This window comes from Clytia hemisphaerica, unplaced genomic scaffold (genome assembly GCF_902728285.1).
Source record: "Clytia hemisphaerica strain Z4C2 unplaced genomic scaffold, Clytia hemisphaerica genome assembly, whole genome shotgun sequence".
NCBI classification, from domain to species: Eukaryota; Metazoa; Cnidaria; class Hydrozoa; order Leptothecata; family Clytiidae; genus Clytia; species Clytia hemisphaerica.
Window position 1 is genome coordinate 121,284 of NW_027103363.1, and position 26,847 is coordinate 148,130.

A 26,847-nucleotide genomic window follows, 5' to 3' on the forward strand; every position below is an offset into this window, starting at 1 on the left:
ATGTGTGAAATTGAATTATGCCAACATAAATGCATGATATGACAAACAAATTGGGTTTAACTATATAAAGCCAAAAAACACACAGTAAATTTATAGGAAAAGACTGAACTTTGAGCAATCAAATATTCATAATCCTTTTTGCAGATGCGTAGAAATGGGAGAAATATGAATATCTGATAAAATTATTTGTAAGAGTCTTCATCTGTGGAATAAAGAATTATATTATATCTTTACTTAGTCTTTTAATAATAGTTTCAAAAAGTACTTAATGATATTCTTGACTAAACAAAAAAACAACAGCAGTATTGCTTACATTTTATTGTCTTGGGATGCAATTTTTGGGTTGTTAATCCAATTTATGATCATTTTAACTGTTACAACATGATTACCTTTACTACATTGCCGATAGGTTTCAAATAGTTACATTTCTAGCCGAACCTGGACATTTGAAAAGGAATATTCTCAAAGTACTAATATTTCTCCTTGTGTCCAAATTTTGAATATCCATGATGAAATGAATATTTTGATTATTGTTTTCAATTCATTTTGAATAGTTGATAATTCGAAAAATATATTATTTTGAAATTTATCAAAGAATTATATTAAAGATATTGATCAAACCATTACAAAATTTATTTCTGAAAATTTTATTTTGCTTGAAACAGTTTTGACTAATTAGTAATATCTACATAAGATGTTTTTTATAATAAATTGAACTAAGTGTGTTTTTAATTACAAAGGTTTAACAAATTTGAGCTATGGTATGCCTTTCGTTTAAATTAATCGTCACATTCTTTTTACCTGTATTTAATACTTTTAAGTGTAATTAGATATAATATAATGTATATATATTTTTAGATAGTTGGACAGGAATTCTTTGAATTTCTCACGTATTTATGTAAAAGTTCTCATGTTATATAGAATATTCTTTTGAAATTCACTTAATAATACTTTTTTCTTTTATTATTAATTCAATATATTTATTGCACTGAACAGTGTTACGAAAAACTATCAGTATTTTCCTTCTTTAATACTCCTTTAAATCGATTTTTGGACCTACCTGGAGGTCCTATAAATTAACCTGTGTTCGTCCGTCCGTCTGTCCGTCCGTCCGTCCGTCTGTTACCAACTTTTCTCGGGATCGAATCATAGGAATTTTTTGATTTTTGGTACAAAGGTGCAAAATGGTAGTGGCCAAAATGTGACGGAGCTTGATTTTCGAAAAAAAAATTTGGGGGCAAATTTGGGCCAAAAAACGGCTAAAAAACGGGTTTTTTGGACTTTGTGAAAAATTGGATCATCAATTTTTTCAGATTTTTTGCATGAAAGTAGGGTACCATCATAGGTAAAAGATGGTTCAAGCATATTTTTGCAAAAAAAATTTTTTGGCTCAAAAAACGCATGTTTATCTATAAGAACCACTATTAATAAGCATACATCAATGTTCTCAGTCAAATTACTCAATTTTTAATGAGATAGATGTTTTTTTGCTCATGAGGGCTTTTTTTTGAAGAATATGTGTGTTTAGACAGGAAATTTTGGTTGCTTGGCGTGTTTTTATAGAAAAACTGGCCAAATTCGTTATTTTTTTATAAGCACATTATCAATTACTTAGGTACTGTATTAGCTTTTCTCGAGATTGGCTTTTTCATTTTTTAAGATTTTTTGCACAAAGATGCATAACTATAAACCCTTGAATGTGACGGAGCCCAATTTTCGAAAAAAATGTTTTTGGGCAAATTTGGGCCAAAAAACGGCTAAAAAACGGATTTTTTGGACTTTGTGAAAAATTGGATCATTACATTAATTGTTTCTAATTTTTTGCATGAAAGTAGGGTAGTAGATTTTTGCAAAAAAATTTTGTTGGCTCAAAAACGTATGTTTATCTATAAGAACCACTATTAATAAGCATACATCAATATTCTTAAATTCAAATTTCAGCACCATAGGTTAACTTTTCAGCCCTCATACATAGCATGTAAACATTCTGAAATTTTAGCTCAACTGAAATTGAGAATTTATCTTCATTCCTCATACTATAAATAAATAAAATGATACTTTTATATTAGTTAAGTAAATCAAATACTTATAACAATCTTTTTTCCTTTTTTTAGGAAATAACAATTGAATCTACTGAACTTGAAGAGGGAAGATGTCTCTACTCCACCAAAAGCTATGGTAAATAATCTTTAGTAAATAGAATAATGCTGTTATGCTCTATAATACTACTAGAATCATTCACATTCAGATTATTTAACGACTCTCGAAAGTATACAACCTAATCCTTTCTTATCAAACCAGGAAGTAACCGTAGGCTTATCGCATTCCGAAGACAAACAAATAACAAACACCAACTTTTCATCTTCGGTAAATTTGGTTTTATTTTAGTACAGTTTTTTTTATTGGAACTGTTAATTTTGGCCAGGCCTTGATGTGCTTATTTTGTTGAGAAATTAATCGCTTAATCAGACTGGTCATGTTCTTGTGATGCTCCTATTTTGTATTTGAATTTCAGCTTATAATATAACCTGGGTTATAATAAAGAAAGAAAACTTGCGGGATATATTTCATTCTGGTAAGTCTCTTTACAGTGGTATCCAAATCAAACTCCATTTATTTTCAATTTTCCAATAATTTTTTTTATCTATTCAGGTAACAGTAAAGGTCAAGCCATACGGAAGATACGGAAGGCTAAAGCTTTGATGACTCTGGATGAACATTTTTTCACTGTCATTTTACCAGATTTTGATAAAAAGACTTATTCGTTAAAGGTTTTTCATAATTACTAACGCCAAATTATTTTAAGTTGTCACAAAAAGCTCAAGAAAAATTGAGCAAAAATAATGTCTTGCCATTGATTAAGTTTATTATTTCAAAAGATTAAGTTGATTTTAAAAAGTTACGGCCGAGTAAGTATTATTAAGTAACGACCTAACTTCCTAAATTGTTACAGCCCTACCTCTATTTAGCAATAAATGTTCTTATATTTTTAAAAGAGCTAATATAACTGAATGATACTTTAAAGGGTTTTAATACCAAATTTCATTGTTTTAAGTTAAAACTGAGTAATTACTGTTTTCCTCCTTTTGTTTACGTTTAGAAAAAAGAATATGTGGTTATCCGCCGAAAATTAGTAATTCAAGAGGACAGCTTATCTTGGTTGTATGGTTGCTCGTGTGACCCATTTAAACAAATCTACATCGATGGCCTTTCATTTGATAGCGATTATGTCCAGAAAGATCAAGGTATTTTGAAATACCAGTGCTCAAGCGTTTTGAACTTCCCGTGGAAAAACGAATTTTCTTGTCCAAATAAACTAGAAAATAAATAATGACTCCCCTCTTTAGAATAGAATTTTCTTAGAAAAAGTCTCATGGCATCGATCTGAAATCAGCAGAGTTGCAAAAACATCACATATTTTGATGGTGAAGTTGTAATAAACTAGTATGAACCGGTAGTATTAATTTAGGGGAGTTAGAATTTACTGTTACACCTTCAGTTAAAAAACATTTTCTTAAATATCTGATGCGAAATATTTTTGCTTTCCACTAGATTTATGCATCCATCAAACCGTTGCAAAGATTCTAATTCCCGAACTTGACGGGTGGACCGAAGATGAAGACCCTTTTGGTATACTTTTTTAGCTAAAGTTTTGTTTGCTTTGTGTTTTTTACATTGTTTACAAAATGACGGACTCGTGAGACCCTTGAAGGCTGTCCTGGGAAATTTTGCGCGCCTGAGGCGCCTTTGCGATGACCGGAGGGCAACATTTCCACTACAGCTGAAACGAAGTCTTTCATTATTGTATTTTGCGAACTGTTTCCTTGCACGCTTTTCGAAATTTTGTTGAATACGTCAATTCAAGAAAAATTAGATGAGAATGAAGTCATGCATTCCAGATAGTCGTGCAGAATTATTGCGAAAGATTAGCCGGTTAACAATATTCATTCTTACCAATGCACGCATTAGCCATTCTAATTACAGGACACAAAGTAATTAGATCTTTTTTTCCCTAAATTTAGAAACATTTGAAATCCATACACTGAAATCCAAAACGGTAAGTAATGCGAAATGCACTGAAGATGACTTACGTAGTTTGAAAAGAAAATGTTGGTTTTTAAATAGTATTAATCATCAGTCGTTTGTTTTGTTTTTTCTCCTGTTAATTGACAATTACTTTTAAGTAAATTAAAACTATACGTTTTAGGAGCTCTAGTTAAATAGATAATTGCGCTTTAAACATTTTGTTTGTAGCCTTTTTTTAGTGATTTGATTGGATCTTCATCATACTTTGAGGTCTTTGAAAAATCAAGACGTGTTTTTGTGAGCTGTGCTTTTGTCGGGGAGAAGATAAAAAAATTAGCCTGTATCTTATGTTGCATTATTAGGAGACTGATGTATACGATATCGCTTTCGCCAATATAAACACAGTTCTTGTGGTGGTCGAGGGGGATGTTGGGGTTGTGACGTTTAATGGAACGCGGTTTTACTGCAACATATGTCACAAAAACCATTGTATCCATACAACGTACCTGAAGAAAAGACAAAAGGAAGATGAGCCACCTGAATTTTTGGATGATTATTTCAAGATCAAGCCATCCACTGAACACACGAAAACCAAAGACGCAGTCTCTAAGAAGCAGATTCCATTTGATGTCCCTCCCCACATGAAACATACTGCTCAATCCCCGAATGAGTATTTGCCAAAATTTAGAGAACTCTTTTTTTGTACTGACGACGATGAGTTATGCCGTGCAGATTGTGGTGGTGCTTTGATGACATCAAGCAGTTTTTATGACGTTCCGCTTTATTGCAAAGGATATTCGATTATGTGCAGAGGTAGGTTGTATAGTCTTTATGCACACTTTCTATAATTCTAGGTTGTATTTTATGCCACATGCCTCATGTTTCTATTGTTTTTAATAAAAGTAGATAAATATTTAAAATCGTCTTTTCAGTGAAGACAAAAGAATGCGAACTGTGCCACAAAGTTTGGGATTATGGGGGGATTATGATGGTGGATGTCAATCCATTCTAAACATGGAAAAGTTTTTGGTGCACCACAGCCTTCTCAGAGACTACATGTATCATTTTCTCCATAGCAATAGGTACTATTAAAGGAGTGAGGACTCGAGAAGTTTTTTCTTTTATCAAATATTTTATTGCGTTGTGTTGGCATTATTAAAGATCTTTGCTCTAAAGCAAGGTCTAGAGTTTTGAGTCTAAACAGAATCTCGCGTTAAACGAAAAATTATTTATATTGCCTTTATTATGTTATTCTTCAATTATACACCTTTAACTTACATGTTCACCTTCAGTTTACAATAAGACAATAAATATATAAGAATATCTTGACTGCATCAAAGATGCTTCTTATTTATTTATCTATATTATAATACGCTTAAATCGGAACTCTCCCATTCTCGCATGAGGCTTTTTCGCTAGCGATTTTTAAATACACGGCAATTTTTTTCGCGCCTTTTTGATTGTATATTCAATTCTATTCGCCAAGTGCACTTCCATTCAAGAGAGCACATTTCTCCTTGATGGAGAAACACAACTGACTGTGTAATAGCACTATCAACATAATTTATAGTTTTTAAAAAAAAAGTTTATGTCGGTTATGAAATAATTTTGATTCACATGGGAATACGTCGAAGATAAAATTTGAGTTTTCAAAAAGACATCATATTTATGATTACCCTTGAGATTAATAAAGCTCCGATGACATTTCCCTTCTATTTGATACTCTGATAAAAACATTTCAATTTAATGGACTTGACAATATGAGAAAAGTTGATGACTTATTCCCAATTCAATTATGAAATTTTTTAATCAATGTTTGCTATTTTTTGTTCTATTGAGATAGCAAAATGAAAACGCTTTTACTTACGCATTGAGTTTAATTGTTAAATAATTGTTGACTCTGTTAAGAGGTATTGAAAAAAGGCACTCTTTATATTCCACCGTAAAGCACTGTGGTCTTTGGAGTGATCGGTGTTGCCAAGTACCTCTAATACTGAATTTGAATTTCTATTTGTTTTTTATCTTCATCCTTGCGTGAGGAAAATAATAGTCTTTCCTCTCCCAAAAACCCAAAAAAAGCACGTTTAAAGTATGACCGATTTCTCGCGAGAAATTTTTAACTCAATTTTCACCAATATTTGCATGAGCATTATTTTTAGCGAGTCAAGAACATTATTGTTTGAAGGTTTTCAACAAAAGAAATTATGACAAATTTACAAATTTAATAAGGAGAAGAAAAATCAAAATTCAACTAAAAATACTTTCACCATATTTTTTAATGTGCATTAATTTTAGTGTCCCCTTAAAAATTTTAAACATCAATTTTTACGAAAAAGGCCTAAATTTAAGAACATTTCTTCTCGCAAAATAAGTACATTTGTATACAAATCCCTACAAGTTTCTGAAAAATAGAAAAGCGAGCGAAGCGAGCGTATTAAAAGGAGTAAGAAGTCGTCTCGGACGACGCCGGGACGGCTAGTTTATCTTTATTCTTTTTATGTTTCAAGTTGCACCCTACACGGATATTACCAGATAATGGTGAAGGAACACAGTGACGCAGGAAGAACCCTTGAAAGATTCCGTCACAATGATTTACGGTCGTCGTGGTACGCTTTCCTCAATTTGTTGTCCATCTCTTTTGAAGACGGTGCTAAATGTGGTCAATGTGGCAAGATACCTGACATCGTAGTGTGTGATGCCACCGGAATGGGTTATCAACGAAAATTCCTGACAGCTGGTTTATCCGACAGTGGAAATCAATTTGTTCATAAAAGATATTCGTATGATTACCTTAATTGTTACTTATTACGTGAAACACAAGATATAAAAGGGGGCAGGCAATTGCACCACGACACCTATGACAGTCAGTACGGCGGTGACGCGATTGTCAAATTTGTAAAATGCAGTTAGTATACCCGGGTATACCCAGTTACTGATCGCAAAACAGATGGTGTGAGTATGAAAAGCAAAGCAAAATTTGTGTACTGTAAATGGTAAAAAAGCAAACTGTTCAAAAAAAATTGAGATTTTCGAGAAAAAAATGTTCTAAATTTTGATTTATCAATTTTAAAAAGAAGAATTTTGTTTCGAAGACGACTTTCGCAAAATTTCTTCCAAAAATGATTAGGCCTTGTAAGTACAAAAGGGGCTTATGGTCCTTTTCAAAATGTTGAAAAATCAGCTAGCTCACATTGCGTTCTGGAGCAAATGCTTGCCCCTGAATATATCAAAATACGTCAATTAAAATTTCAGGGAAATATTCACCACAATATTTTGTGACATGGCTAGATCTACAACGCAACTTGTTTGTTCTTTTTTAATCAAATAAACTTTGTCAGTAAGTAAAATTAATTATGTTGTCAAATTTCTCCGTTTTTGTTATTCCTCCAGAAAACATGAGGATAGAATTGCGATTTCAGAACAAAACATTCGGAAGAGGACGAAGAAATGGGTGGATGCGAAACTAACCAAATTCCAGTCGAACTCATTGATATTAGAGATGAGAACCAAATACAGAACCATCTATAACATTATGAAATGGTCATTGGACACATACACGAACGTTAAAAAGTTTCCCAAGAGCCTCAAAAATATTTTTCAGTTACTTGTATCCACGTCACCGGTATGTTCTTATATCGAGCCATCTGACGCTGTTTGCGAATTGGCATTGAAAATGCTTCAGCCTAATGTCAAGTCAGACAGTAAGCTTATGGAAGAGATCCAACATCACCTACCACATTTCCACCTTCTCCTATCATCATTGACAATCGAAAACCAGCTTCCTGATGATTTTAAAGGTTTGCTTCTCGATTTGACAGACAAAGCTAAACAGCCTTTCAAAGTCGCTGAAAGAATTAACACTGAAAAGTGTACAAGCACATCAGAAATTTGTAGGTAAGATTGAAGTGAGTCTACATCTGATATTATTAGTTACATGAGTCTTCTCGAGTCCCACCTCGAGACGACCGTGCAACGAATTTATCCCGTTGAAGTCCCTTGTTGCATCTCTTCTCCAAAAGCACGAAAATTTTTCAGAACTATCCAAGTAGATACTTACATCAACAAAGAGCTACAAAGTAAATCAAACAGTGAAAGTGGGATCAGTGAAAGTTACATTTTATAACATCGCAATCAAAAGTCTTGCTGTATCCATTAAACTCAAGAAAAGTAAAAATCAAAATAACTTTGAAGATTTTCCTGGATTTTCTGTTTCTTGACTTTCTCAACCCCGACCATTTCAATTTCGATTTCAAGTCTTTTCAAAACAAAACATTCGAATCTTGATCAAAACATTCGAAAGCACATTCGTCAATATGCAATGTCTTCTTTTTTTTCTCAATCGAACGTGAGGAAGACAGATACGGTATATATCCCACCTCCACGTGATGTCTTTTGACCAATGAAATTGTTAGATTCTTACTGATGCGGGATAAATGTTTGTATCGAATACGTTAGGAAAGAATTCTTGAATTTTCGCTTTTTGCAGGAATTTACTTTCGTGAATTGAGCTTTTCAAAATATTTCGTGACAGAAAACTGTCGCGATTCGGCTTTTCCTTCTTCTTATATTGATTTCCATTAATTTCTGTGAAGAAAAGGGCTAAAACCTGACGTTCTTCCACTAATGAGCCTCAAATGTGTCCCAAAATTATTCTTTCAGGCTTGGTTCTTCAGCCATCTTTTTCAGGGAAAAGGGGATCCTTAATTGATTATTATAGACGGAAGAAAATTAACTTTTTTTGATTTGTTTTTTTTCTCACCCAGCTTGGAAAAATAGTGACATATTCAAGACAAGACTTCCTACAGGTATAAACAAAGCGGGGGGGTACTAGGTTTGCGAGGTGACGGGTATGTCCGAGCCAAAAATCGAAAATCGACCCTTTGAGAGACAAAATTTTGGTGATTTTGGGACCCTTTGAGAGACTTTTTCCTAAATTTTGGTCCATTTTTTCCAAATTTTGGTTTGATTTTCACCAAATTTTGGTGGCAGAGACTAACTTTTGAATTTGTACCCCTTTGAGAGACTTTTGAGGAATGAGAAAAGGTACCCTTATGGCTCGCACATACCCGGCACCCATTTTGCCTAAGTACCCCCCCCCCGGGAAACAAAGAAATTCTACAACTTCAGAACCACGTCGAGCATCATTTACTTGTTTAAAAACTACTGCCAAAAGGTCTTATTTTGAAACGAGATATGTTCTTTGCATAGTTTTCTTTTTGATTTTAGCACCCAAATACATCATTTACGACAACGCCTGTCATCTACAAACGTACGCATTGAATAGAGATCCACTCTATTTCCAGTGGACGAAGTTTCTTGTCGACCGTTTCCATTGGAGAAACCATACCGGTAAGCTAGAAAGACCCAGAGTTATAAAATTTTATTTGTCCTTCATGTTATTCAAATTGCTTTAATACAATTTCTTTACAAACTATTCTACGACAAGAAACAGATTCAACACCTTTAACTCAAATTTTGTAACTTTTGAGACTTGCACTCAAAATGTTTCCTTTGAATCATTTTATTCCATGATTACGTGTATATTTTTCAGCTTGTTCACTGGGGTACAACATGGCCTTTTATTCGTTCCTGGAGAAAATCAATTCGGAGATCAACGAACAGGAAAATGCCAAAGTAAAAAAACTTAAATCACAGCTGGCGTACATGACCCCAGAACGATTTATCGCCCATTGCAAATTGTTTTTCTGGTTCAGAAATAAAAAAGCAAATGAAAAATAGTTCATATATTATTACATTTTCATACTCTTAGGGAAACTTATAATGAAGTTTTTTGTAAATAAATTTGTAAATAAAGATGAATTCAATAATTTAGTTTTATTGTTTACCTTTTAAATTATCCTGTCCTGTCTTTTCACCAGATTTAAAGGTAGATTAAATTGAAGGTTTTTGATTTCTTTTACACTTAGTCGTTTTTTGTTTTGGGTGGTCAAATTTTTTTATCCTCCAGCTCCCCCCCCACCCCCACATTTAAATTTTTTTCTGGAAGAGCCAATTTTGATTTCTTGTCTCTTGGTTGATTTTATTTCGAATTCCGAGTTTGTATCGTCCATCAGAAAACGAAAAGCCAAGAAAAACCCCGAATAATACTATCTGGTATAGCTAGAGTCAATATGTCATCAAGGATTTTGATTTCTTGTCTCTTGGTCGTTTTTGTTTCAAAGTCCGAGATTGCATCACCCATCAGAAAACTAAAAGCTGAAAACCCAAAATAGTACTATCTAATATATCTAGAGTCAATGTGCGTTCGAGGATTTTGATTTCTTGTCTCTTGGTCGTTTTTGTTTCGAATTCCGAGTTTGTATCGCCCATCAGAAAACTAAAAGCTGAAAACCCCGAATAATACAACCTCGTCCCCATGACGATTTGCTTTTTATATAGGATGTAGCAAATCGCCCTGGCAAACAACATTAGTATTCCCTTTGATCTGTTGTTATTCACCGACACGGAAAATTATGACAGAGTCAGCATTTTTTTCGTGTGGGCGTCTATATGTAGATCGATGTGAAGTGCTAACTGTCTGCCTGGTAAAAACAAAACAGTTTTCGAAGTAAAACTTTCAGTCAATATATTGGACATTGGATATATAATGAAATGTCAAAAGTGTTATCTTGTTATTTTTGTACGAAAGACTGGGTAGGTCTTTTTTTTATGATGTATACTATAGGTTGGAAGGAGACTAGCCTACCACTTACCACTACCACTATACAATTTTATTGTATGCCCAGCATTTTCATTAAAATTGCAACTGAATTTTTGGTTGTTGTGTTGTTGTGGGACTGTACTTTTGTAAGGACATAATCCAACAGGGGTGAGAGGGGTGAGATGACAATAAATCTCAATTGAACATATCTTTGGGCTTTGTATTTTCAAATTTTCTCGTAGTTTGCACCCCCCTCCCCCTTTTATGAGTATACCAACTTTTTTCTGGGGTCTTTCTAGGGGGTACAGTACCAGGATTTGCCAAAAAAACTGGGGTGGGTGAGAATTTAGGGGAAATAAAATAATAAAGGGGGTTTGAAAATTTTGGCCAATCTGATAAATACAAATATGGTCAGTTAAAGAATAAATGTGATTGATAGCAAAAGTGGGGCTGAGAGTTTGAATTTCTCAGATTCTTATAACGGTTGAAAACATAGCCAATCAAATTTTGTTATTCTTTTACTGGTCACACTTTCTTAGAGAAAGCGCAACTTTCGAAATTTGGTTTTTATTTTAGTAAGTGAGGACAGCGCTAAATTCGAATTTCCCACTGTAAAAAATGTGAGTCCAATATTGGACTCACAGCTCAAACCCGTCTTGTGTACATCAAATTATAAAAAACACACGACGGGTCTCCTGTCCAAGTTTCATTGGGCCATTCCAGAAAAAAAACATTATATACCCCCTAATGGATGACTTCAATTTTTGAAATAAATTTTGGCACAGAATTCCAGGCAAACTTTAAAGAGAAAGTATCGGAATTCCATGAATTTTATTACTTAATTTTGCATTAAAGAGTATTGGAATTCCATGATTTTTTTAGGTTATACAGTAACGGAATTCCACGGTTTTGATAGGTATTTTGTAAATTTATTCCGGACTTTCTTGAAAGCAATTTGCTACGGAAATTCCATGTCGTCCATTGGGGGGTAACGAATAAAAACTGGAGTGGCCCATTGTAATGGCTGCATATACTTTGTACTCTTTAGATAATTTTGGTGGTGCATATAGAGCAAGTTTTCTTCAAAACGGATGTTCTGTAAGAAAGGGGAGGGGATAAAATTCCATCATAGAAAGATACCCTCTGTGAACTATGTTTGCATAAACAGCCTTCTGACCGAGTCCCTGTTTCACTAATAATAATATTTAATTCAAAAAGCTAACAAGATGTGGTGTGGATAATTTTAATATGGTGCAGTGAGAGCTACAGATCGAATCTGTGTTTGGCTGGACGCACCAGTCTTTATGATTAACTTTATAAAGATACAGTCTGTATTGCAATAATTCTTTGTATTTGTATAACAAGTGTGTGCATTTTGAAAAAATCCACTTGCAAATATTATTTTTTTAAGTCAGCTTATTTTAAAGCATTGCATGAAAATTGAAACCAGCAATAGCTTTTTGTCAGCAAAAATAACTACTTTGCAGACAAAATTTTAGCCTATTTGGAAGAGTCTTTTTTATAATAAGTGTACTAATAAAGGGATAATCAGATTGTTTGTAATTCAGCATGTGGCATATCCTTCTATTGTCCATTTTAAAAAAATTCAAATTTTGATACCTCAATTTCGGAAAATTGTTACACAAAAATACTTTGAGGTTTTACTTGGTACATTTTGCGAAAATGATTTTCACGGTTGCCACCCACCTTTTGCTAAAATTCTTTCATATTCCAAGAGGTTTTTCAGGATATTTAGTATAAAGATTGCATTCCGTGGAACTAATTTTCGCAGTACTCTTTTGCGCTTAATTGTAAAGGGGGTCACTTTGCAATTTTCCAGGGAAAAAATCCCCCCCCAAAAAATCATTTTATAATGATACCCCCCAATTTTATGAAATTTCCCTTTATTCTCCTAAGGGTTATTGGGAAAATCACCCCAAAATCAATCTTAATATTGACCTCCCCATTTTATGGATTTGCTCCCAAAGAACCAACTCCCCTAATTATTCCACCCACCCCGCCTACAATTAAACACAAGAGTAGACACCCAAAAACGCAAAAATTATTTCCGCAAAAATTAGTTCCTGCGAAAAATATTGCTAAACTTGTTCTTGATCAGAGTGATTTATTCATCCCTAATATATGGGCTCTTTTACTTTATAGTGTGTTATAATTTCCTGGAATTCTCAGACTTGGAGAAGTAGAGAGATTTTTCTGAATGAAAACAGTGAAAATCTTTAAATATTTCAATGATCAGAAAAGAGCTTACAGCTTACATATGCATGTGCTTGATTCTCTCCTACTGTAGAAATAATTTGACTCAAAAATATTCCAAAATAACCTGCCTGATTTGTTTCCAAAAAGCCTATTATAGCACCATCAGAAAGAATTTATATGCCCAATTACCAACATCATATCCTTTTGTAATATGATATATATAGGATGAAAAGTGAAAAAAGAATAAACCTTGTATATCAAGAATATTTTGAAAATTTCTTTCTGTCACTAGAATTTTAACAACACAATCAAGTGTCAAGACACAAAATTTGTAACTGTAAGCCTCTTTGTAAAATACACTTACAGGGGGGGGGGGTTCATGGTTGGCGGAGGAGCGGAGTCGGCCCTTTTTTCGGACAGAGTGGCAGCAATTTGGCAAAAATTTAGACAGAATTACGGAAATTGGGTTCTCTGACGGAGACGGAAAATTAGACAATTTTAGTGCAGAATTTCGGAATTTAGCAAAAAAATTTGCGGAATTTCGGAATTGGTAAAAGATATTCAAAATTCTGAATTACAAAGGAATTTTCGGTGACGGAATTTTGGTTCAATTTAAGACGGTTTGACGGAAATTGGATAAAAATTCGCGGAATTGCGGAATCGGGTACCCCCTGAAACCCCCCCCTTACACGTTGATACGTGTCTTTTGGAACAGACTGTACGTCCTAATGATAGACCAGGCTAACGCAATGTTCTATTGAATAAGGGAAATTACTTCAGCATATATACACAAGTTGTCCTCAGTCAAAACAGGATAATTTATTTCATCTTAAAGCAATAATAGCTGTAATTTATGCTGTAGTGATTAGTTATTCAATTGACCATCCTGATCACCTAGGCGTCTATCATAAAGGTTGGTGAGTCCAGTCTAAACACAGATTTGATCTGTAGCATCACGCTTCACCTTCTCTTGATAATTTTCAGATAAATTGAAACAAACATTGCCAAACAAACTCTGGTACTTTTTCTTCATTTCAGAAGAAATACACAAAGATTTGGTTAAGCAACATAGTCGCAAGAAAAAAACCAAGAATGGATTACTGTATTATCAGAGATGTCAAACTATCAGTTTTTGACAGTAAAAATCTTCCATATATATTCCCAAGTCAAAACAGTTTGAAATGAGATAAAAGTGAAACATTTAAAGACGTAAAAAATCAGGAATCAGCTCACAAAATCTTTATGAGTAATCTCTTGTTCATTTTTCTTATCTAATTAAATCCAAACTTCTTGTGCGAGAGCCTCACAGTTTTGAACTAAATCTCCATAGATCTCAGAGTTTTTCTGCCACCTTTTAAAATCACAACAATTTCAATGTGAAAATTTTTGTACAAAGAAAAACCTCTCTGTACAGGGATAAGTACTGGGAATACCCAAAATTTTATCTTTCATATATATCATGATAGCCTATTTGTCATAACAAGAAAGTTCAGAATTTTATGAGGGAGGTATTAAACAGACCATTTTCTACAAGTTTTTTGGAAGTTTTTAACAATTTCCTCAAAAATAAAAATCACATGGCTTTCACACGAAATCTCCAAGTTTTTAGAGGAACAAATTAAGTCTCCAACTCTTTTTCTTTTTTATACTAAAGTTCTGGTTTCACCACCTTCGATATCATACATGGAAAATGAAAAGTGTTGACTTCAAGTATGAATGAATCCCTTTTTAAAAAAAGCATTTACCTTTTTATAAACCATCTATCATCTGTATGCTTCCTTCTTCCCATTTCTATCAGCCTGTGTCTGGTTTATCAATCTTTCCATTACCATTGGCATCAAGAGCCATTTTTTCAACTTTATAGAGGAGGGTAAAAAATGCATGAACAGAAACTTATACACACTTTCCATCGATGAGCTAATGTTTTGATCGATTAAGGTATGTGATTGGTTCTTAGTAGCTGTGACGTCAATGCAACCACGGCAACATCAGTAAAAAATTATCTTCCAGAAAATGAAAGCTTGCGAAAAAATAGTTGAAATTCAACTTTTTTTTCGCTGACGTCAGCGAATCTCAATCCTTTTTTGCCAGGGCGATTCGAAACGACCATCAAAATTATAAAAAAGTGAGAATCAGGCCCTGGGAACGAGGTTGCGAATAATAGTATCTGGTATAGCTAGAGTCAAAATGTCAATGAGGATTTTGATTTCGTGTCTCTTGGTCGTTTTTGTTTCAAAGTCCGAGATTGTATTGCCCATCAGAAAACTAAAACTTAAGAAGAACCCCGAATAGTACTATCTGGTATAGCTAGAGACAATATGTCATTTAGGATTTTGATTTCGTGTCTCTTGGTCGTTTTTGTTTCGAATTCCGAGTTTGGATCGCCCATCAGAAAACGAAAAGCTGAAAACCCCGAATAGTACTATCTAATATAGCTAGAGACAATATGTCATCAAGGATTTTGATTTCGTGTCCCTTGGTCGTTTTTGTTTCAATTTCCAAGATTGTATTGCCCATGAGAAAACTAAAACTTAAGAAGAACCCCGAGTAGTACTATCTGGTATAGCTAGAGACAATATGTCATCAAGGATTTTGTTCGTGTCTCTTGGTCGTTTTTGTTTCAATTTCCGAGATTGTATTGCCCATCAGAAAACTAAAACCTAAGAAGAACCCCGAATAATACTATCTGGTATAGCTAGAGTCAATATGTCATCAAGGATTTTGTTCGTGTCTCTTGGTCGTTTTTGTTTCAATTTCCGAGATTGTATTGCCCATCAGAAAACTAAAACTTTAGAAGAACCCCGAATAGTACTATCTGGTATCCAGTAGCGGCCTGGCTTAATTTTCTTGGTGGTGCAAATTATGAAATTGGCGCCCCTGGTATTTTTGTCTTTAATTGCGCCCTCCACCATTAAGTGAAAATATTAAACTGTGAGAGCAGCGACTGGTTGAAAGTAACGCCCGGAATCTCTGAGTAATCAAAGTCTTATTTATACGAAGGTGGTGGTAATGATAACTCGATATCTATTTCCTTGTTATTTCCTGGTCTTACTTTACTGTCCATTTATGATGAATGGCTGAATTTCGAAAGTTGGCAGGAGTAAGGGTTCTTTGTAATTGTGGCGCTGCAGGCAAAAAAAATTTGGTGTAAGAAAGGTCAAACAGCTTAAAAGATAGTTAGTCCGCATACTGTAAGACCACAAAAACCACAGCGAGCAGTTTCGATCAATCTCTCATTTTGGGGGTGAGCATCCTCTTTAACCCCTGGTGGATACAAAACTTCTCTTGCTTTGACTTTTCGCAATTCATTGTTGATAGTAGTTTTGAAAAAATTCGTAGAATAAAATGAAGCGCCGCAGGCGAAAAAAAATTTACATTGCACTTATAGAATAGAAGGCGCTAAAAACGTGTCAAAGGGTGCCAAATCGCCCAACCAAACATCAAAAAAAAATTTTTGCGCCCCCTTAAAAAGCTTTTTTGGCGCTCCTCTCAGGTCTTTCTGGGTGGTGCACTGCACACCCTGCACCCCCTGCCAGGCCGCCACTGGGTATAGCTAGAGATAATATGTCATTGAGGATTTTGATTTCTTGTCTCTGAATTCCGAGTTTGTATTGCCCATCAGAAAATTAAAAGCTACTGGTAAGGACCTAACAGAAGCACTATAAGATTTTTCAGCATGGAAGCATTTTGAGAAGTGTAAAGGGATAGAAAAACAGCTTCTTGAAAACAATTCCGAAATTTTATCGACCATTCCTATTTGAGAGGTTAAGAGCGTCAGATAGCACTCTATTGTAGTCAAAGGGCCCTATATCCAATATGGAATGTGAATTTCAGTTACCTGGAGCGTTTTGTAAATTATTCCGAAATTTTATCGATCATCCTTATTTGAGAGGTTACGAGCGTCAGATAGCACTCTATTGTAGTCAGAGGGCCCTATATCCAATATCGAATGTGACTTTCAGCTACCTTGAGCGTTTTATATATAATTCCGAAATTTTATCGACCTTTCCTAGAGGTTTACTACACGTTTTTTTTTTTAAGAAACTAGTTTTACCAAGCAGCCTCAATGTTTCTTAAGAAATCGGCCTTTTGAGCCTTAAATGTTTCTTACATGTTTCTAAACTTTTTGACATAATTAGCCTTGATTGGAAGGTTCTTATAAAAAACCGAGTTAAAAAATGTTATTTTCTCATTCTCTGCCTCAGCATGTTTCTTAGATGTTTCTTAGTTTTTAGGCATTCTGAGCCTCATGTTTCTTAAAAGTGTGTTTCTTAAAAAAAAAAAGACGTGTACCCTCAGACGGTCTTCGATAGTAGCTGATAGTAGCTGTTGACGTTATCTATTTTCAATGTAATTTTTGTACTCATTTGACTTTCATTTCAAAAATCCTCGGGTAAGTTATGGCATGTCTCAAAAACTGAAAATTACCATAATTTTTAGATCGCATTAGTCGACAGAAAATGACCAAACAAATGACTGAACGTGAAGGGTACTATGATGTAGTTTCTAACCTAATGTGTAACCTAATTGTTTTTTCGCTGATTTTCGCGAAAAACCGCAAAAACTGATTATTACGTCATAATCGATGACGTCATCAAAACTAAAAATTGAATTTCTCAAGAATGGTTTATCCAATTATCTTCAAACTTTCACCAAAGATGTATTTTACTAAAGTCGATCATTTGAAAAAAAAATATTATCGAAATTTTGATGACGTCAGTAGAAAATAGGATTTTTCGTTTTTTACTAATTTCTGCTGACGTCATCAAAATTTCGAAAAGAGTTTTTTTTCAAATGATCGACTTTAGTAAGATACATCTTTGGTGAAAGTTTGAAGATAATTAGATAAACCATTCTTGAGAAATTTAATTTTTAGTTTTGATGACGTCATCGATTATTACGTAATAATCAGTTTTTGCGGTTTTTCGCGAAAATCAGCGAAAAAACAATTAGGTTACACATCAGGTTAGAAACTACATCATAGTACCCTTCACGTTCAGTCATTTGTTTGGTCATTTTCTATCGACTAATGCGATCTAAAAATTATGGTAATTTTAAGACATGCCATAACTTACCCGAGTCAACGGTTACTCCTAGGTCTTAGACAATCAAGCAAACTTAGACAATCGTGCAACGTTTAACATTTTGGAAAGGTATTCAATCAATAAAATCATTTCGAACTACAGATTTATTACTCTGAAAACGTTAATTCGAGTACTCCATGTATAACAAAATGAAGAAGTTTACAATGATAGAATATCTCTTATAAAAAAATATAAAATACAAAATAGAATTTCAAAAAATATATGAAACACAAAACCTTTAACACTTTGTTACACCTATAACTCAACGGTTAAAAAAGCCACTTTTTGTATCGACTTCATCGATGTTCATTCTGCGAAATTTGATCAAAAGATATTCTGATATTTCATATACCAGAGATTTGGGAAAAGAGGATAAGAATCGCCGCTGCCGCTCGCTGTTTTCTCATTGTTGATCATTGAATTCGGCGTCGTCTGAAGTCGCTAGGCTAGGGAACAACTTGGCCAAGAAGGTACTGCGAAAAAAATGGCGTTATGTGCAGTATTATAACAGTTCAAGAAAAACTGTCTGAATTTACTCCTTTGGAGGGGTTTCCTACTTATATAAACAACTGGGCCCGGTTGTTCAAAAGTGGATTAGCGGCCGATTAGCTTAAGTCCGGATTAAATAGCGATTAGCGCCGATTAACGAAAATTTGTCTGTTGTTCAAAAAATATCACGATTAAAAAAGAGATTAACTTAGACTTAAACACCCCAAAACTTAATCCTGCTCGGGAGGTGGATTAAGGAAAGATTAAGCTTAAAACAAAGTGAGAAATGGCCGCCATGAACATGATTTTATATGGAAATTTGCAAAGAAGACGTCCAAGAACATACAGACTGAAAGATTTTATGCATAACAACACTTTTTCAGATGAGGACATTCGGATGCGCTTTCGCTTTTCACGACAAGGCATTGTGTTTTTAACCAATCTTCTCAGACAAGATCTGCAAAGACCTACACAAAGAAACCACGCTTTGTCTGTGGAAAGTCAAGTGTTGATTTCTTTAAAGTTTTTGGCATGTGGAAGTTTCCAACAAGTTGTGGAAGATGTTATTGGAGTGGATAAATCAACTGTTTCAAGGATTGTTCCCCAATTTTGTCAAGCTCTCAATCGCAAGAAAAACCAATTCATTGTATTCCCTACCACTGCCCAACAAAAGACAGAGATCAAGCAAGGTTTTTACAGAATGGCTGGCTTTCCAAGCACAACTGCTTGTATCGATTGCACACATGTAAGAATCTCTTGCCCCCATGAAGATGAAAAGGACTTTGTAAACAGAAAAAATTATCATTCTATAAATGTTCAAGCCCTAACTGATCATAATTATCGTTTCCTCGATGTTGATGCAAGATGGCCGGGGTCGACACATGATCACTGGGCGAAAAAAGAGATTTCCAGTGTGTGGAAAGGCGTGGAAATGTGACAATTCCACATCTTTCCAATGAGTGGAATGATGGTCTTTCCACATCCATTGGAAAGTTAATAAGGTTACCTTTCTATCTTTCCACAAGGTCATCTTTCTAACTTTCCAATCAGTGGAAAGATCATTACTCCAACTTTCCAACTATTAGAAAGTTCACTTTTCAAACTGGTGGAAATACGTAAATGTCAACTTTCTACATCTTTCAACTGATCAAAAATTTCATCTTTCCACATCGATTGGAAAGTTTGTAAGGTTACCTTTCTATCTTTCTACAATATCATCTTTCTAACTTTCCAACAATTAGAAAGTCCATATTTCGAAAAAGTGGAAATACGAGGAAATATCAATCTTCCACATCTTTCCATACTGTTCAAAAATTTCATATTTTCACATTGATTGGAAATTTAGTTAGGCTATCTTCAAGCATTTGAAAATTCTTTTTTCTAAAGGTTGTAAAAACGTGGAATTTACGTTATTTCTAAATCTTCCAAGCTATTGGGGATTTGATCTTTCAACAATAATAGAAAGTTACAAAGGTTTGAAATCTGAAGTTCTTTCCAAACAGCTGAAAGCTCTAATTCCCACAGGAAATTAGAAGTTATATAATTAGTGACAAGTTGCGTTTCTTGCTATTAATGCTACTAATTTAAGAGTAAAATTTTGACTAATAAAATATTTCATAATTATATGCTTTTACATCGATAAGTTAAAAGCCACTTAATCATGCATATGATATGGAAATAAAATCTAAAGTACACAGTTTTCATAAGAATTGCATAGATCCGGGAAAGCCTCAAATTTGTCAATTTTTGGAATATCTTTCATTTAATCGTCAAAATTTTCTCTATTCAACTACCAAGTAATTGTCTCAAACGTGAGAAATAGAGGAAGGAAACAAGAACTAATAATTTCAAATTTCAAAAGCCCAAGAATAATTTTAAGCCTTGTTTATTTTATAAATGGAAGACAAATAAATTTTAACTGAAAAATATTTTGAGGCTCAGCATGATTTTTAAAAGTTTGCAAATATTTGAGTCTTGCGATTCTTATAAAAAAATTAATCTAATCACAAATAATAATTTGAAAGAATTAAAAATGGTGAGGAAGAAAGCTTGAGAAATCAAATTCAGCTACCATAAACCAGATTTTAACTTTATATATTGAGGGTTATTTTTTTCTAAAATGTTTAGAAAACTCTAAGGTTGCAAAAAAAAAATCATTGTCAATCTTGCCTGGACACTCTTAAAAAGCTTTAGAGTATAATGATGAATCATTTTGATGATCTAAAAAACTAATAAATTAATAATAAATAATATAAAAAACTCTTACCAAGATAATCTAATTTCCATGGATTTCAAATTAAATGAAAAACTAAAAATAATGCTAAACTGTATATATTCCAAAGAGGAAACTTGAATAAAAACATGAAGCACAAGCAAAACCAAGTTTACATCAAATTCATTTGATAATTGTTCAAAAGTCAGCTTCCACTATATAGCTATAAAAATTGGTATGCAGCAATCATTTGAATAATGGCTGGGATAAATTCATAAGTCGATTTAATCGATATTGAAAATCACAGCATCCTACAACACTTTGATTGGACCATCTCTCCTGAACAAAATAAGAAAATACAAAAGCATTTAATTCATCAAGTCTGCCAGAAGTCTTAGAAACTATCAACTTTGGTACATGATACCAGCAGTCAAGTTGTTGCTTGCATCTCCCTGATGCCTGAAGGAGAAAAGTTTCTAGTACGAATTCAGTTTGTAATGCTCTTATTAGTTAAACTTAGGATACTCTCTGATTTTAATTGTGTTGAATACAAAAGAAATTTGAAGAAAAATACATACTTACAATATCAAATTTATTGCAGAACAATGACAATGATTTTATCCATGTTCACATCAACACATTGTCGAACGTTGTGACCTGAGGTGAGGAAGAGTAAAGCATATTTACACACCAGCTTGAATTAAAGAATTATCTAATCTCAGCTGTAAAAAAGCTAAAAGCATTTAAAGCTGAAACTTTTTTATTCTTCTATCCATCCCATTTAAAATGCCTAACATTTTGTGTAATCAGAGAACAATTATTTCTATCATTATGAAAAAACCAAAACCAAAAATTTAATTCATTCTCACTTTAGTTTAGCTAATTTGTTTTAATTACAATTTTCAAGAGACAATTTGATGCAATATAAATATAGATTTGATACTTCTTTGTGCTGTTCTGTAAATCTTGAAAAAATATATGGAGCACAACCCTTTCATAGCAAATGGACCAGGCTGGACTTAAAAAGGTTGGTTTGTCAATCCCCAAACCCTAGATTTTGAAGATGGGTAGGTTGGAAGGAAAAATTATTTTTTTCTGAAGGTTTAGTTCCTAGTTTAGTTGTTCCCTTCTTAGCCTCAATTGGACTGCATAATTCCACAAAAATGTTAGAAAACTGCTGAAAATCATATCCTGAATGCAACATATCAAGTGCAAAAAAAGGGGGGTTTGTCAGTTAGTAGGGGTTCGAAATACCGTTTTCACGTCTAAATTTTTGCTGAATCCCGGAATCTCGAAAATTGAAAAAAATAATAACACCGTCACACCGGTTTGTACAAGTTCAAATACCGGCTAATGACAAAAAAATAAGGCCAAATATCGTCACCGTCTAATTTTAAAATACCGTTTTCCCTTCTTTTTTTCGACTTAAAAATGGCCAACCCCCGTCACACCGTAAAAATACAACCCCCCCCCCAATAAAGGACGGCTATTCAAGTTTCCATTGAACCTATTTCTATATCTATTTATTTAATTTGAATAAACTTTACAAAAGTCTCGTAAAACATGTCTAGGTCTGTTTCTTTAGAATTTTAGAAATACAGTATTTATTGTTGCAATACATTCACTAGAAACAACAATCATAGAAAGAAAATATCTAGTCACAGTCCCCTGAAAAGGCATTAATGTGATATTGCCAGAGGCATCTCTCAGAAAAAAGTGACAGACTGCTGAAAAAGTGCCAAAGAAAGCATCATGTGAAAGAGTCTCAGAAAAACTATTCCAGCTAAGACAAAAAGGACATTTTCAGTTCTAATATTCAAGTGGCTAAACTCTGAAAAGTAGCTAAATTTGGTACTTACAAAGGCTTAGGGGAGAAATCTCCTCTTCTTCCAACAACTTGGTTTGGCTTGCTTCCTGCTTTCTGCTTTCATCAACCAGAATTTTGAAAGACTTATTTTTTCCAATGTTTTGAATTTGTAGACGAAAATGAAAACCGGGGGTTACAACCGAACAACTCAAAGTGGTTTTTAATTATTTAGCACATGTTTAGCACAATCTTTACACTTTGCTAGGTGCATAGATATTTTGAATTTATTTTAGACTTTTATATATTCTGAAAATAAATCATGAATTTAAACGTAGTTGAAAAAAGGATATTTTTACAAGTTATTCTTGACCCCCAGAAATCTTATGTTTTTCATTAATATTCAAAATGGCCAACGCGCCATAACCAAAAAAGCGCGCGCACACATTTAGACTTTGAAAACCGTGGGTTGACAAATTTTGATTTTCTGATATGCCTTAAAAAATGACACTATTTTATACAGAATTAGATTATGCCAAAAAAGTGATGCTTTTAATTAAGGGATAATAGGAATAAGTAGGGTTGCTTAATTGAATCGTTTGATTCGGTTCCGGGGATAGTAAATATTTTTAAAAATTTGAAAGTGAAGAAAACAACTTTCCATAGATTGGAAATTCCACTCTTCTTCCTAAAATTGGGAAAGTTAGTAATAGTCATATTTTTGAAAATTGTAAAGATGGAAAAAATCATCTTTTAACAAATTTCCATAGATTGGAAATCTCATTCTTCTTAAAATTAGGAAATTTAGTAAAAGTCATATTTTCGAAAATTGGAAAATTGGAAAAAATCTACTTTTAACAACTTTCCATAGATTGGAATTTTCACTCTTCCTAAAATTAGGAAATTTAGTAAAAGTCATATTTTTGAAAATTGGAAAAGTGAAGAAAGACCGCCTTTCAACGAGTTTCCACGATCATAGAAATATCATCTTTCAAATTTTTGGAAAGATAGTGAAGATGAAATTTCCAAAATTGGAAATATGAAGAAATGAGATCTTTCAACAAATTTCCACAAAATTGTAAAAATGGTCTTTCGCTAATTGAGGAAAGATGTTAAAGATGAACATTCCAACATCTTTCCAAAATGGAAAGCTCTAATTTCGCCCAGTGGATAGTTTTATTTTTCGTGTTTCTGCAGTCAAAAATCACTTGGATAATAACAACAACTCGATAGACGATGGCTTGGTTATTGGAGACTCTGGATATGCTTTATCACGCTACCTTTTGACCCCCTATGATAACCCTGTAACACCACGAGAAAGACGATTCAACCGATGCCAAAAGAGAGCTAGAAGTTCAGTCGAAAGAAGCTTTGGTTTGTTAAAAGCACGATTTCCTGCGTTACGATTTGGTTTGAGAGTCGACCCTATAAAAGCATGTCAAATAATTGGTACATGCTTTATCCTTCATAACATTGCTATTATGTTAAATGAAGACCCATTTGACGATGAAGAAGACCCAGACGACTTTGAGGCAGAACCTTATGATGGAGACGATCAAAATCGTGGTGCAATACGCGATCATATTGCAAATACATTCTTTTAAAAAACATGTTCAAATACATAAGATCTTTATCAAAAATATTATCAATTTACATTTTACAAACGACACAACACACCACCGACCACACACAGTCATTCAAACTTTCTAATATTATTTGTTTACAAATCTCTGAATTTTCGAATGTTTTCGTTCGTTCGATCTTGTTAAACCTGTTTAGCGAACCCGTCGAGCAGGTCGCACTTGTCAATCTCTAAACAAAACATTTTTTCAAAACAAAAGAATTTTTTTCAAAACAAAAGATTTTTTTTTCAAAACAAAAGAAGGCGAAAATTATCAAAAGAAAAAATCGTTTTCAAGACAAAAGAATTCTCTCAAAACAAAAGAAAGATTTTTTTTTAAACAAAAGGAACTAACCTTTGTCATAACAGTGTCGACAAAAATTATTTGTCAACAAAAGGGAGACAGTCAAAAACAAATGAGTGTGGTAAATGGTGTGCTGTGGAAAAAAATAAGTTAACTGTATATTATACCAAGTTTTTTATTTATTGTTCGTTATTGTTGATATTTTCTTCGGTAGGGTCCACATAAACAAAGTTTGTTTTCATTAAGGTCAACTCTAAAGCTGCCTTTTCTTTTTGTAGATCGAGCAACTCAGCATGCCTTCGTTCATTTTTTATCTTCAATAACACTTCTTTGTTTTTCAAACGCTGAAATTTTAGTTTTGCTTTTTGAATGTTCAGCTCTTTGATTAGACATTGTCTTTGAATAGTTAAGGTGCTTGTTTTATTTTTCTTTGAGGGTTTCTTTGACTGTAAGATGTTTTTCTTCTTGTTTATTGTTGAAGGATTCTGGCTGGTTTTAGAGGGTGGACTGAACAACATCACATCATTCTCGATGAGTTTATTTTGGCTGCTAGGCCCGGGTTGATCCAATGAAATCGAGTTGCTCTGGATATCTAAAAAGACAAGGGTGGATTAAAATATTATTTATTTTATTGGTATTTTTTTTCTTTCGTTATGTTCAAGAACAAAGAAAAACTTATTACATGCATTGTTCTTCCCTGACTGAGTGAAATTAATATCATAAAGAGAATTATTTGTACGAATAGAATAATCGAAACAAAGAGTTTTCTTTACCTGTATCATCAATGAATGATGAGGAGAAAAAACCATCTAGGCCTTCAAAGGAAGGGCGTCCTTCGAAAAGTGAAATTACTTTATGCTGAGCTTCAGTTGGGGGTTTTGTTGGAAAAGGGTTTTCCCAGAGTTTTCCCGCGCGATTACTTAATCTGACGTTCGAACAACGGAAGTTAATCCCCGCGATTAACTAATCGAAATTTAATCGCGATTAGTGTTAATCGGGATTTAATCTAATCGACTTTTGAACAACCGGGCCCTGAAAAGCAAATAACGGTCTTTTGGGGTTTCCACTGACAAAAAAATCTGCTGTTTCATGCTTTATTTTTTGAGAAAAAGATGGCGGAAGCAGGCATGCTAAAATTGGATGTGAAATGGGACCTTTTTATTTTTAGCTAGTTTGCCTTACTGGAAAGTCTTTCAGAGTCAAAATAAAGTGGTTTAGGTTGGAAAAAGGTTGTAGGTGACTAGCCTAGCTTTGGTTTTTATTGGCACCTTCTAGATCTTTTTGGCACATCCTTCAAAGATAGCTGAAAAATTATATGAAAAAGTGTATTTTTTGTGTGTTAAAAGTTGAATAAAATTAATTTTTTTGTGTTACAAACATAATTTTTATGGGTAGCAGTAAGGTTGATTAAGTGACAACCTATAGCTAGTTTTACATGACACATATCCTCAAACTTTCTTAGCATTTTGATTGAAGATGGGCAAAATCGACTAAAAAGTTGTATTTTTTTCCTAGTTTTAGATGAAAAAATAATGTTTTCCTAGCAAAACTTGCTTGATGGCAATGGATTTTAGATTTGGTAAGTACACACTAAATTATCCTTGATGCCTTCTTAGCTTCTACTGAGGAAAAACATTTTTTTGGGATTGAAATTTCAAGTTTTTGTAACAGAAAATTGCAATCAAGCTCTAATTTCTTTTACTTTATGTAATTTAAAAAACTATGATTCTGAAAGGGCGATGACTCTGACCGGTTAGTAGATTGGCTCTGACCGGTTAGTAGATTGGCTCTGACCGGTTAATTTAATAGATTGGATTGGCTCATGAAGTATTGACGGTTATCCAGTTATATAAGATTTATTTCACCGGTTGTTGTCGGTGGTCGGTGTAATTAAGATTTGTTGTTTGTGTTCTGTATTTGTTCATGATAGCTTGCTGCAAAGATCCTAATTCCCATTTTCATTATTATATACTTTCAGGTTAGTTACCATCATACTGCCCAATAACCTAGATCTATGAATTATTTTGTACCTTCACATGTTCACGTCGTTGGTATACAATGAGAATTGGCTTAAAATTTGTCTGAATTTGTCACGTACAAGGCTCAATATCTTTGTAAACACCAACAAATTGTGCTAATAAGATGGATGAGTGGAAACCATATTTTCAATGGAAACAACAATGGAATAATTCTATCAAATTGATTATGTGCATTGTGTTTACCTAACAATTTGTTTCTATCTTGGATGTTTTTGGATTCAAATTTTTCCCTGTAAACTGTACATCAATTTGTATCATATGAAATCCTCTCTGGAAAGTACATCTTGATTTGATTTTGATATGTAATGGCTGTAATTGCCAATGGAAATGAGTTCTTATGTGTATATAACATAATGTATGTAGTATATATGAAATTTATTTTTTAATGGC

At 33.5% G+C, this 26,847-nt stretch overlaps 1 protein-coding gene and 2 long non-coding RNA genes across 3 annotated transcripts; 2 read left to right on the forward strand and 1 right to left on the reverse strand.

Moving 5' to 3' along the window:
* Nucleotides 1–8,787: 8,787 nt before the first annotated feature.
* LOC136822827 (uncharacterized) lies at nucleotides 8,788–9,792 on the forward strand. The gene is made up of 3 exons (XR_010848946.1): nucleotides 8,788–8,831; nucleotides 9,253–9,375; nucleotides 9,578–9,792. It is a non-coding gene; the product is annotated as an uncharacterized lncRNA (long non-coding RNA).
* Nucleotides 9,793–18,763: 8,971 nt separating this feature from the next.
* Nucleotides 18,764–24,259, forward strand: LOC136822926 (putative nuclease HARBI1). Its single transcript, XM_067079234.1, has 2 exons — nucleotides 18,764–19,388; nucleotides 23,661–24,259. Exons 1-2 carry the CDS (start codon nucleotides 18,764–18,766, stop codon nucleotides 24,095–24,097), a joined length of 1,062 nt encoding a protein of 353 aa, XP_066935335.1. The 3' UTR covers nucleotides 24,098–24,259.
* LOC136822973 (uncharacterized) lies at nucleotides 20,021–22,648 on the reverse strand. The gene is made up of 3 exons (XR_010848974.1): nucleotides 22,549–22,648; nucleotides 21,272–21,346; nucleotides 20,021–21,028 (listed from the first exon to the last, which is right to left on the reverse strand). It is a non-coding gene; the product is annotated as an uncharacterized lncRNA (long non-coding RNA).
* Nucleotides 24,260–26,847: the final 2,588 nt, after the last annotated feature.